This window comes from Gobio gobio (assembly GCF_949357685.1).
Source record: "Gobio gobio genome assembly, chromosome: 15".
Lineage (NCBI taxonomy): Eukaryota > Metazoa > Chordata > Actinopteri > Cypriniformes > Gobionidae > Gobio > Gobio gobio.
In genome coordinates, this window is record NC_137108.1 from 27,306,457 (window position 1) to 27,318,461 (window position 12,005).

At 47.6% G+C, this 12,005-nt stretch overlaps 1 protein-coding gene across 1 annotated transcript; it reads left to right on the forward strand.

The window, feature by feature from the left end:
- The first annotated feature begins 1,601 nt into the window (after nucleotides 1-1,601).
- Nucleotides 1,602-3,369, forward strand: LOC307138094 (apolipoprotein A-IV-like). Its single transcript, XM_079836234.1, has 4 exons — nucleotides 1,602-1,669; nucleotides 1,810-1,864; nucleotides 2,163-2,313; nucleotides 2,398-3,369. Exons 2-4 carry the CDS (start codon nucleotides 1,825-1,827, stop codon nucleotides 2,972-2,974), a joined length of 768 nt encoding a protein of 255 aa, XP_079692360.1. The 5' UTR covers nucleotides 1,602-1,669; nucleotides 1,810-1,824; the 3' UTR covers nucleotides 2,975-3,369.
- The last annotated feature ends 8,636 nt before the right edge of the window (nucleotides 3,370-12,005 follow it).

Below are 12,005 nucleotides of genomic sequence, written 5' to 3' on the forward strand. Positions count from 1 at the left end.
GTATCAAATAAGCATTTGGTCAAAATCCACCATTTTGTTTTCAACAAAATCTACTTGACAAAAGCACCATTGTCCTTGAGCAGAGCTATTGATCACTTGTCCACACTCATGTCACTTTTCAGTTAATACAAAGACCATCTGAATCAGACAACATGGCACATGTAACCCAAAACAAGTATGGCCCCATTTAATGCTCCAGTGTTTCCCATGTTGCTATTTTTTATTCAAAACCATCATTGCATTGCATAAAAGCATATTTAAAGGTTTAGTTCACCCCCAAATTAAAATTATGTCATTAGTTACTCACCCCCATTTCATTCCAAACCCGTAAGACCTTTGTTCATCTTCGGAACACAAATTAAGATATTTTTTTATGAAATCTGAGAGATTTCTGAACCAGCCATAGGCAGCAACGTCATTGGAACTTTCAAGGCCCAGAAAGGTAGTAAAGACATTGTTAAAATAGTCAATGTGACTCCAGTGGTTCAACTTTAATGTTATGAAGTGACAAGAATATCTTTTGTGAGCAAAAAAAACTAAAACTAAAAATCAAACAAAAATAACGACTTTCTTCAACATTCTCTTCACTTCAACATCGTTCTTCTACACTATTCACATAGTAAAAACAGTACAGCACTTCCAGGTTCTACGTCAGAATGCCGGCTTATTATTGGCCAGCTCCTATGTCAGCATCACACACATTGCTCGTGGTGCTCAAGTGAACAGCATCAGCAAATAATGAGCCAGCATTCTGACGTAGAACCTTTATACGTGAATAGCATAGGAGAATGTTTTTTTCGTTTTTTTTCCCCCCACAAAATGTTTTCTCGTCACTTCATAACATTTTGTGTGGAACACAAAAATTTTATATTTTGAATAATGAACTGGTCACACTTTCTCATGTAATTTCAATGCATGTGTGCTTTCAAACCTCAAAAATGACACAATGTAAAAAAAAAAATCTATTACAAAAATTATTTTCTTTGGTGTTCTTTTCACATAAACATTCAGAGCAGTCCCCATTCATTAGAAACATTTTAAAGCACTTTCTTTTAAGTCATATGTTTTCTAGAATGTATCATGACAAAATGTATTTATATTCTTAATTTTTTTTTTTTTTTTGTAAAAATCTTTTTTTTTTTTTAAGTATATTGCAAATTAAAAAAGTTTATGTAAAGATGTATTTAGGATATAAAAGATTACAAAAAACAAATAAAAATGTGATGCAGCCACATGTACAAGACAGCTGCCCCGTTCTCAGTTGAAAGTTTGCATCCCAATCTGAACTGTGGAGGCACAAAGGTCATAACTTTATAGTGCTTACTTAAAAAAAATGAAAACATTTTTTTTTAGAGAAATGGCATTTTCTACCCACTTGCTTATAAAACTAAAATACACCATGGCTCTGACTAAACTCTAGAGAAAGGTTATATTCAGGTATAGGTATAGATTCAGTATCAGTAGGTTCAAAGCACAACATCATGTGACAGCAGGCTGAAGTGACGGTGGGGGGGAGCGGCACTGACAACATGGCACTGGATGCTGGACTTTGATTTTTTTCTGTAGATTATTCAACTGCACACACACACACAGACACACACACACATATAAAGCCTCAGACGGTCTGGACTCACAGAAGCTTACAGGACAAATCCTGGGGGACTTGAAGGTAATTTAAGCTTAACAGACTATAATAAATAACTAAAATACTATTACAAATAGTATTTTAGTGTCAGTAAAATATATTGTGTAAATAAATATGAAATGTTTTAAGCGTAAATATTAATTTATTTTTTACTTTTTTTTTAGCAAACATCTGTGAAGATGAAACTGTATCTGATTCTTGCCTTTGTGGCATTCACAGGTAAATCATGTTAATGCCTTACCTATTTATCAACACATTTTGTAATATTAGATAAAGCCTATGTCAAGACTTCCATTGAATTTTGGTCTTTAATTTCATGTTGAAATACTATACCAAAAGAGCAATAAAAAAAGAGGAGGGAGGGGGAGGGGGAGGGGGGGCAATAAAACAGAAATTAATTATACAAAAAAATACAAACAAGAACAAGTACACATACTGCAATATTGAGCAGTTAGGGTATATTGGAAAGATTGGAAACTGTCTGGTGGATTTAGAACTATTTGTCATTTTTTTCCAGGTTGCCAAGCCAACCTGTTTTATGCTGATGAGCCCAAGCCACAGCTGGAGCAGCTTACTGATGCATTCTGGAGCTATGTTGCCCAGGCCACACGCACTGCAGAGGACACCCTGAAAATGATCAGAGAGTCTCAGCTGGGTCAGGAAGTCAAGTAAGTAATGTTTAGAAGTCTCAGTTTATGTTTGAAATACTAAAATCTCGAACTGCATTACATGTTTCAACTTTCACATCCCAGTACTAGACTGACCCAGAGTGCTGATATGGCTAGCGGATATGCTGTCACCCTCAAGAAACAGATGGATCCTCTGGCTGAAGAGCTGATTACCAGAATCATCAAAGAGTCTGAAGTGTTGAGGGAGCGTCTGGGCCAGGACCTGATCACTGTGAGAGACCAGCTGGAGCCCTATGCTGACAACCTCAAGAGCCAGATCCAGCAGAGAGTGGAGGAGCTCAGGGCGGCCATGACTCCATATGCAGAATCCCTGGATTCTGAGACCCTGAAGGCCACTCTGCTCCAGAAGAGTGAGGAGCTGAGAGGAAACCTGGAGCAGAGCGTGAAGGAGCTGCAGGCTCAGCTGGAGCCCTACACTGCTGAACTCAAGGAGAAGGTTGACCAGCGTCTGCAGGAGTTCCAGAAGACCGTGACCCCTCTGGCTGAGGATCTTCAGGCCCAGATTAGAGAGAGAGCCCAGATGGTCCAGCAGAGTCTCACACCCTACGCTGAAGACCTGAAGGAAAAGCTGGACCCTTACGCACAGGACCTGAAGGACCAGCTCACCTCCCTGTACGAGTCCTTCATCAAGATAAATTAAATGCTTCAAAGACTTCTTACTTTGTCACTTACAGAACTGCTTTTCCTTCCATGAGAATTGAGACTCCAAAATCCCACATATCTCCCATAACCATGACCTATATCATACTATTAGGCATCAACAAGATCTTTTTGGTCTTATGTCTTAAAGTTGATAGACCAAACACTAATAGGAAAAGTGATATTTTTTTGCTAAACTCCTGTTGTTTATACCTTAACCATTCATCTATATAGATGCAGACATTTTCTCTTTCTGTAAAAACTGTATTTATTTCAGTTTAGCAACTCTTTATTACCTCTGACATAAAATGTGTTGCTTCTTGCAAATGTATAAATGCCAAGTGTATAATTTGTATTATTTATCAACAATTAAACACCTGCTATTATTAACAAGGTTTCTGAATATTATGTCCAGTTTCGTAGATCAGTATAGCTTAATTATCATTCTAAATATTATTATAAATATATATAATCTATATATTATACAATTATGCTATTCACCTATTTAAAAAAAAAAATCTAATTAAGTAACCCTCTGAAAATGCACAAGGCTAAGGCTGGTTTGAAAGGTTCAAATGTGGCATTTGACACCATAATCAGACCGATTTATACAATATTTCTAAAAATCTGTAGAAGTGACAAAAAGAAGCAGAAATGATAAAGGTAATCTCAAATTATTTATTGTAACACATAATAAAGACTAGATAAGTTTGAGAACATTCCAAAAATGGACCTCTTCTGATCAGGCATAACATGACTACTGACATATGACTACTGACAGGTGAAGTGAATAACACTGAATATCTCTTCATCACGGCACCTATTAGTGGGTTTGATATATTAGGCAGCAAGTGAACATTTTGCCCTCAAAGTTGATGTGTTTGAAGCAGGAAAAATTTAAGGATTTGAGTGAGTTTGACAAGGGCCAAATTATGATGTCTAGATGACTGGGTCAGAGCATGTCCAAAACTGCAGCTCTTGTGGGGTGTTCCCTGTCTGCAGTGGTCAGTATCTATCAAAAGTGGTCCAAGGAAGGAACAGTGGTGAACTGGCGACAGGGTCATGGGTGGCCAGGGCTCATTGAAGCACATGGGGAGGTCCAACAATAAAACATCTGCCACATACTATTATTTTTCACTGATATGTAGAAGATTGCTATACTGTATGTCCAATTCAGAATAACCCATGAGTTTAATAGTTTCTTGATTGCACTGTTGACATCGCTAAACTATGTGTTGTAGACCTTAGTGGTCATCTTGTACTGTGTGAGCATGCAGAAATATTCTAATAAAATACATCTATGTATTATAATATAATATGTATAAAAAAACTGTTCATTTTATAACATGTGAAGAGGCTCAGCCTCCCTTGCCTCCTTGGACCAGTGACATTTTGTGAGCGGGTTTTCTTGTGATCCTTCAATAATTTTGACTTCAATAATTTTTCTCTTTTAGACTTGATTTTTTACAAATGCTGTCTTTAGCATGAGTCTAAACACGTCAATTAACTTGACATCACTTGTGCGACAGAGAGTATAAGAGGGCACCTGTGCAAAACGTCATCCACTTCTTGTCTGAAGGAGACGTGTGCAGGAATACCGAAAGGAAACTCTACGCTGCATCCCCTAGGAGTTGCTATGGGTAACGGAATAACCACGCTGCCATGCTGAGGGGATTAGTGCCCTATGGGCTGAACTAAGTCAAAGGAGACTAAAGAGAGGAAGCCTAACAACATTCATGTTCAGGCCAGCATCCAAGGAGGCTCACAGAGAGCCTACCACTCACAATCACTATCCTAGCGGAGCTCAAGAGAGTGTAGGCAGTAAAAGCAGTAGCCAAGGAGGCTCAAAGGCAGCCTAATGACTTGACAACACTGCCTACTAAAAAGCAGGGGCCTCACAGGAAGAAGCCTAATGTAACCCCTTATCCCTGTGCTGGTTATTGTACTGTAGGTAGCAAAACTACTTTAGTAACTGTAACACGAGAAAGGGCCCTGGGTCTGGTTCAAAAAAGAAATGCTAATAAAACAAATAACAGTGTTAAGTTTCTTTTTTATAACTAAAACAAAGCTTATTGGCGGTGCCTCCCTTTAGTAGTAATTTTAAGTTCCCTGAGAAAGGGAACTCGCGCTGCGTCAGCTTGACGCTACGGGGAACGCCTCCGGCGTGACAGGTGCCTGAAATTACTATTGAAAAACGTCAATCCTATTGACCGGCAACAGCCTATGATGTCATCAAGGCGCGACCAGGAAGTATATAAGGGCGCCTTGCCAACATGACAGTATCTCTTCATCTTCAGTGACTGTTTTGCCTGTTTCGCTATCGGGAAGCATCAACAGAGAAGAAAAGAATGAAGTGTGCGAAGAAGCAGCGACACTTCCGCAAGTGTGTGGATCCGTGCAACAGGTACCTTACACCTGATGACACACACACACTCTGCGTGTACTGCCTGGGGGAAGAGCACGCACGGGATGTTCTCGAGGGAGCATCCTGTGCGAACTGTGAGCGTTTTCCCATGAGAACGCTCCGCTCTCGTTTGGCTCTCTTCTCGAGGGGAGAGAGCTCAGCAGCTGGGAACGGCCCTGCTCGTGCTGAGGCTGAGCGGCGGTTACAGACTTGGGGTTCCCAGCTGGATCTGGCTCGTCGTCTGGAGACCGGTGTAGTGTTGGCAGACAACGAGCCAGATCGCGAGGGGCGGACCTCGGAGGAGGAGCAGGATCTGGGCTCCTCCTCCTCGTCCGCTGCTTTTCCATTTGAGCAGAGGATGGTTGAGGAGGCGAATGAAGCGCCTGAGGCTGAGGCTTCTCAACCACCCTGTCCCATGTATGGGGAGCTGTTGGAGGTGATGGAGCGCGCTGCAGGTAGACTGCAGCTGCCCTGGCAGCGCGCCAGGAGAGAGGACGTGCGTCCGGGTAGGCTGGACAACCGTTTTCTCTCCGCCCATGACCAACCAGCTCTCGGGAGCCTTCCATTCTTTCCCGATCTCCACCAAGAGATCGTGAGAGGATGGAAGAAACCTTATTCAGCCCGGATCCATCGACATCAGCGGGCTAATTTCGCTGATGTCGAGGGATTACCCGAGGCGGGATACGTGGCGTTGCCGCCCGTAGACGAGGCGTTTGCGAACTACCTCGCCTCCGGGCGGCTATCGACATTAAGGGCTCCCACCCTGCCGTCTGAACCTCTCAGGACGTCTGCGCGCCTGAACGGCAGGGCATACATGTCGGCGGGTCATGCCGGGGCAGCCTTACACACAATGGCGGTGTTACAGGCTTACCAGGCAGACCTGCTGGGGGACCTCGATCAGGGGGTGGGTCTGACCCCTGAGGCGGTAGCCGAGTTGCGCCGGTCCACAGATCTGTCTCTCCGGGCCACCAAGCAAACCGCTTTTGCCATCGGTCGTTCGATGGCGGCGATGGTGGCCACGGAGAGACATCTGTGGCTCAACCTGGCGGATATCGGGGGGAAAGAGAGAACCTTTCTCCTCGATGCCCCGTTATCGCCCTCTGAACTTTTTGGCACCTCCGTAGAGGCGGTGGTGGGTAAGTTCAGGGAGGCGAGGGCGCGCTCGGCAGCGTTTAGGACTTGCATACCGCGGAGGTCCGGGATAGCGCCCAGGCAGTCGGGTGTCCCGCTCCCGTCTCAGTCTGAGGGCTGGAGACAGGGGCAGCGAGCCAGCGTTGCCTCTCGAGCGCCCCCACCGTGGAGGAGCGGGAAGCAGAAGAGGCGGGACACCCGCAACCGGAAGAGGAAGGAAGCCGGGCTGGCAACCGGGACCAGCATAGGCGGCAGACTCCGCCCCCGAGGGCGCGGAGATAAATGCTGCTTTTCCCTTCCTCTCTCGTTCTCCCGGGCGCTTTACATCAGGCCGGTGGGCCTATGATGAGCAGGAAATGTACGATTCTGACGGCCCGCCTGGCTTGGTTGTCGAAGCGCCCCCCTCAGGTCGGCGGCGGATACTAGCTCGGTGGCTGGATTGATGCACCGCGAGGAGCGATTGGTGAGTCCCCCTCTACGAGGGTGAAACAATTTCAAAACTATGTTTTTCAGGACTTTTTTGACCGTCGCTCCCCTGAGGGGTTGCTTGGGGAGATTTTGGATCATCGCGGGATGTCGCAGGGCTGCAGCTCCCCGTGAGTAGGCTAAGAACGATCTTTTTTGCAACATTATGTGGTTGTGTGTGTATGCCTCACTTTTGCTAGTAGAGTCTTGCTGCCTCTCCGTGTTATATTTTCCCACTATGTGGGTTATTAATTTGCGCTCTCGCCCGAGGGCTTGTAGTGTAGAGGGCTAGCCATGTTTTCCTAGCGTAAAAGTGGGAAGTAGCTGAAGACCGGGTACGCGCTAATGCGCGAGCTGTCGTGAGATCTGCGCCCAGCTCTGCGGGGCTTTGGGAAAAGGGGTTTCGGGGCCTCAGTGTGTTATATTAGAGGTAATAATATTTCTTCCCGAGCCCTGAGTAGATCTAGTGCGGTATTCCGCACCACTTGGCCTAGGCTTTGTCAAGGATGGGGGCGTTCCCTTTTAATGAAGGTGTTCGCCCCTGGCCTGTCCTTTGATATAGAACATGGAGTGGTTTATGCATCCTTGTTTCAGCCTCCTCTTGTTACAGAGTCGTCCGGCCAAAGCCCGCCCCCTTCTCTGCGTTCTGGGGTTACGAGTAACGCAGTCGGGGTGTTGCAGCAGACAGCGACTTTGCCAGTGGTCGTGGGGCGGAGTGAAGCGTCTTTCGCTGGTTTTGCGATCAGACTTATCTGCTGTTTCCGCCTTTCAGAGCTTGGTGGCCGCCATCTTTGGCGGCCACCGGCCTCTTCCTGGGGGATGTTCGGCCGGTGGGTTCTATATTTTCTAAAAGAAAAGGTATTGTTTCACCCTTGCTCTATGTCTCTGCTCCACCTCCTTTAGGGCTCGGGTTGAACTGAACATCGGATAAACCTCTGTGAAGGTTCTGGTCGGATGCTCCCCTGAGGCCCGAGCATTACCAATGGCTGACGCCCTCGCACTTATGGTTGGCCGCTGAATGGAAAGTAAGACAGCCGCCCCGAGGCAGGTGACGTAAGTTGTACTCCCCTCGCTTTAGAGGGTCTTTGTTTAAGCACTTTCGCTGAGTACACTGCTGTTGGCAATGTGATTAGGTCCATGTTTGTAGGCGCTGCCCGAGAGACTGCGCCGTCCTAGGGGCCCTAGGACACGGCGATGCAAGTTGTACCTAGCTGCCTCTGGGATGGAGCCAGCCCCAGGTGCGGGCATAGGAGCCAGCTGGTTGTTAGTAGCCAGCTTCGGCAGTCTGGGCAGTTGGACTTCAGAACAGGTAGTAGGCATCAACCGGCCTCCCTGCAAGGAAGTCTCGACGCCGTGGCCCACGAGTGGGCCCTGGAGGCTCTTCTCCACTGGTGTCGACGTCAGCAGTAACCTCGTCAGCTACTCTCCTTGGGGATGAGTTCCCAGGTGTGAATTGGATTTCCAGGCTTTGTCAGCAGCAGACAGCTGCCGCCAGCCCAGGCGCAGCAGCCAGCCTTCTTAAGGCCGCCCTGAGGGGTAGGCTCCCGGTTTGGTTTACCTTTACTCAGATGGTAGGCCTGATTGGCCTCCCTGAGGGCCTGCTGTGGTCAGCAGGCGCTGCCTGGTCTCCCCCGAGGGGGCACGACTGGCATTGAGTCCCTCGATGGCTGGTATAAGCTGCTAGTAGGCGCTGTATGGCTAGCACGAGTGCTAGTAGGTAGTAGGCCTCAACCGGCCTCCCCTAATGCAGCCGCTGGGGCGGTGACCATGAAGTGCCATGAGTAGCACATTCTGGCTTGGGCGGCTTGCTCTGCTATCAGGTGGAGGCATTGCGCCTCCCTGAAATCGTTCCCCGGTCCCCAGGTTTGGTAACGGATCGTAGCACGGGATGCTATCAGGCAAAGCTGCACGGGGCTTCCCTGTGGGATTCGCTTGGAGTAGTAGGCCCCACGTGGCCTCCTCTGAGGGCACGCTCCTGTCTCGTGGTCTCTGGATAGGTCCAGTCACTGAGCAGAGGGCTGTGATGGAGAAATGCCCGGCATTGTTGCAGGTGGTAGGCCCGTTAGGCCTCCCTGATGATGCGAGTCCCTATCTTCCCTGCTACCTCGAGGGCTAGCACGACTGCGATCAGGTTTCAGGCCCGTTTGGCCTTCCTGAGGGCGAGCTCCGCTGTTGGACACGCGAGCAGTCGGCAAGGGTTACCAGGTGGAGGCTCCTCTAGGCCTCCATGGGGAGCGAGTTCCCCTGGCGGGAACGCACAAATGGCTTTACGCTGACAGCTAGTGGTCACCCGCTATCAGGCGCCGGTCTCTGGCCGTTCGCGAGACCTGGAGGCGGTGTTCTTACCCTAGCACGACGAAACTTACTGCTGCTATGCGGTCCCCACGGGAGGGGACTTTCATAGTTTGCCTACTGCATGGTTACCTACCAGGCAGGCTTATGAGCTCCTCTCGAATGAGGGTCTACTATGAGCTTACGGCCGCTTGGCGCTGGTTAAGGGTTGTAGGCCCTTCGGGGCCTCCCTGGCATAATCAGCCTGTAAGGCCTCTGGCCTCCTAAGCACGTTTTAAAGTAGGTGCTTGGTAGATCCGAGGATCGAGCGGCTAAACTCCCCTCGCTAGCAAGGGTTATATAGCACTTCGCTGAGAGCTGCTCTCCGGGATAACCCGTCTCTGAGATCTGGCTAGTGGATGTCACTGCCTTTTTTGCAGCACCCTAGCGGGATGCCTCTTCGGAGGCGAGTACCAGAGGCTCTGTACTGTACAGACAGGGTTGACCGTATTACGTGTCCCATAACAGACTGGGTCACCTGGTCAGGTCTCCCTGGTGGCATTCGGTGAGAACCTCCCAAATAGTGACTGGCATAGGGTTCCCTCGTAGTTCCCTTGCCACGTTCCCTTAAAGGAACCCCTTCTAAGTCGAATGGGTGGTTCCAGGCCTTCGAGCAGGGCCTGGGAAGGACCTCATGTGTGTGAAGGTTCCTTCTTGGGCGATAGCTTGGGCTATGACCGTAGGGAGCGCTGTCACTGACAGCCTATTGTGACCAGAAGGGGAGTGGTTCAGGCATTTCATTAGAACTTGCTTGTCTTGACAGTTGTCACTGCCAGAGGGCATGCACTCCCGTCGGCATGGCGGCGTGGGTAGATCGTTCCCCGTAGCGTCAAGCTGACGCAGCGCGAGTTCCCTTTCGAAAGGGAACGTCTCAGGTTACGAATGTAACCATTGTTCCCTGAGAACAGGGAACGAGACGCTGCGTCGCTGTGCCATGCCGCAGGGCCTACCTGCCGAAAACAGTCCCTTCAGACGATTAGATTAGATTAGATTAGATTAGATTAGATTAGATTCAACTTTATTGTCATTACACAAGTACAAGTACAAGGCAACGAAATGCAGTTTAGGTCTAACCAGAAGTGCAATAGCAGCAAGTGCAGGATATACAACGTTTGCATAAGTGCAGGACATGGATATGTACTGAGTATATATAAATATATCTATAAATAGAGAGATGGTTATTACTATAAACAGAATTTACAGGTGAATATGTACAGTGAATAATATACAGATGGTTAATACTATAAACAGAATTTACAGGTGGATATGTACTATGAATATAATATAATATACAGATGGCTATTACTATAAACAGAATTTTACAGATAGAGGTATACAATTATATGTTAGGCTAAAATGAGGAATATGGCAGTGGATTAAGGTAGTGCAATAAATTATGGACAGAAGCTATCCGAAAAAAGTGTAAAAGTGCAGTGGGAAGTTGTTGCATATTACAGTTAGAAGTACGGTGCAAAATACAAATGTAAACAGTTGGTACTGTAAAAACAGTCGGCAGTGCAAATGAGCATAATCCAGTTACGGTGTGGTAGTGCAAAATGAATAAGTAAACAGTTGTTACTGTAATAAACAGTCGGTAGTGCAAATAACAAAGTGAAGGTGGATGTGAGGTAGGAGAGTTATCAGTATATGAGGGGAGTGGATCAACGGGGGTTTGAGTTCAGTAAGGAGACAGCTCTGGGGAAAAAACTGTTCTTAAGTCTGCTGGTCCTGGTCCGGTGGATCCTGAAACGCCTGCCGGAGGGCAGGAGAGAAAACAGTCTGTGGGCTGGGTGAGAGGAGTCCTTGAGGATGCTGCGAGCTCGATGCAGGTAGCGTTTCCTCTGGATGTGTTCGATGGCAGGTAGTGGAGTCCCTGTGATGCGCTGGGCAGTTTTCACCACCCGCTGCAGTGCCTTGCGCTCCGCAACAGAGCAGCTCCCATACCACACTGCCACACAGTTGGTCAGGATGCTTTCTATTGCGCAGTGATAGAAGTTCACCAGGATAGCCGAGGAGAGCTGATTCTTCCTCAGTGTCCTCAGGAAGAAGAGGCGCTGGTGAGCCTTCTTGACCAGGCTGGAGGTGTTGGTCGTCCACGACATGTCCGCCGAGATGTGGATCCCCAGGAACTTGAAACTGGAGACACGTTCAACAGCCATTCCATTGATGTGGATGGTGTCGTGTGTGCCTCTTGACTCCTTCCTGAAGTCCACGATGAGCTCCTTCGTTTTGGTGGTGTTGAGGAGCAGGTTATTTTCTGTGCACCATGTGGCCAGGTGCTGGATCTCCTCCCAATAGGCAGTCTCATCGTTGTTGCTGATGAGACCAATCACCGTAGTGTCGTCCGCAAACTTGACGATAGAATTAGATCCATACACAGGCTTGCAGTCGGCGGTGAAGAGGGAGTAGAGAAACGGGCTTAGCACACAGCCCTGTGGTACACCAGTGTTAAGAGTGATGGATGTGGAGCAGGTGAATCCTGAACGAACATTCTGGGGTCTGTCAGTTAGGAAGTCCAAAATCCAGTTGCACATTGAGGTATTGATGCCCAGGTCTCCAAGTTTGGCTATTAACTTGGTTGGGATGACAGTGTTGAATGCTGAGCTGAAGTCAACAAACAGCATGCGTGCATAAGTGTTCTTTTGGTCCAGATGGGTGAGCACAGAGTGCAGCGCCATGGAAACGGCATCCTCTGTGCTCC

Excerpts from the sequence above, each read along its gene's own strand:
- LOC307138094 (XM_079836234.1), top strand. The coding sequence starts at position 1,825 with ATGAAACTGTATCTGATTCTTGCCTTTGTGGCATTCACAG. Across the intron at positions 1,865-2,162 it reads TGCCTTTGTGGCATTCACAG|GTTGCCAAGCCAACCTGTTT; the intron begins GTAAATCATGTT and ends ATTTTTTTCCAG. Across the intron at positions 2,314-2,397 it reads CAGCTGGGTCAGGAAGTCAA|TACTAGACTGACCCAGAGTG; the intron begins GTAAGTAATGTT and ends TTCACATCCCAG.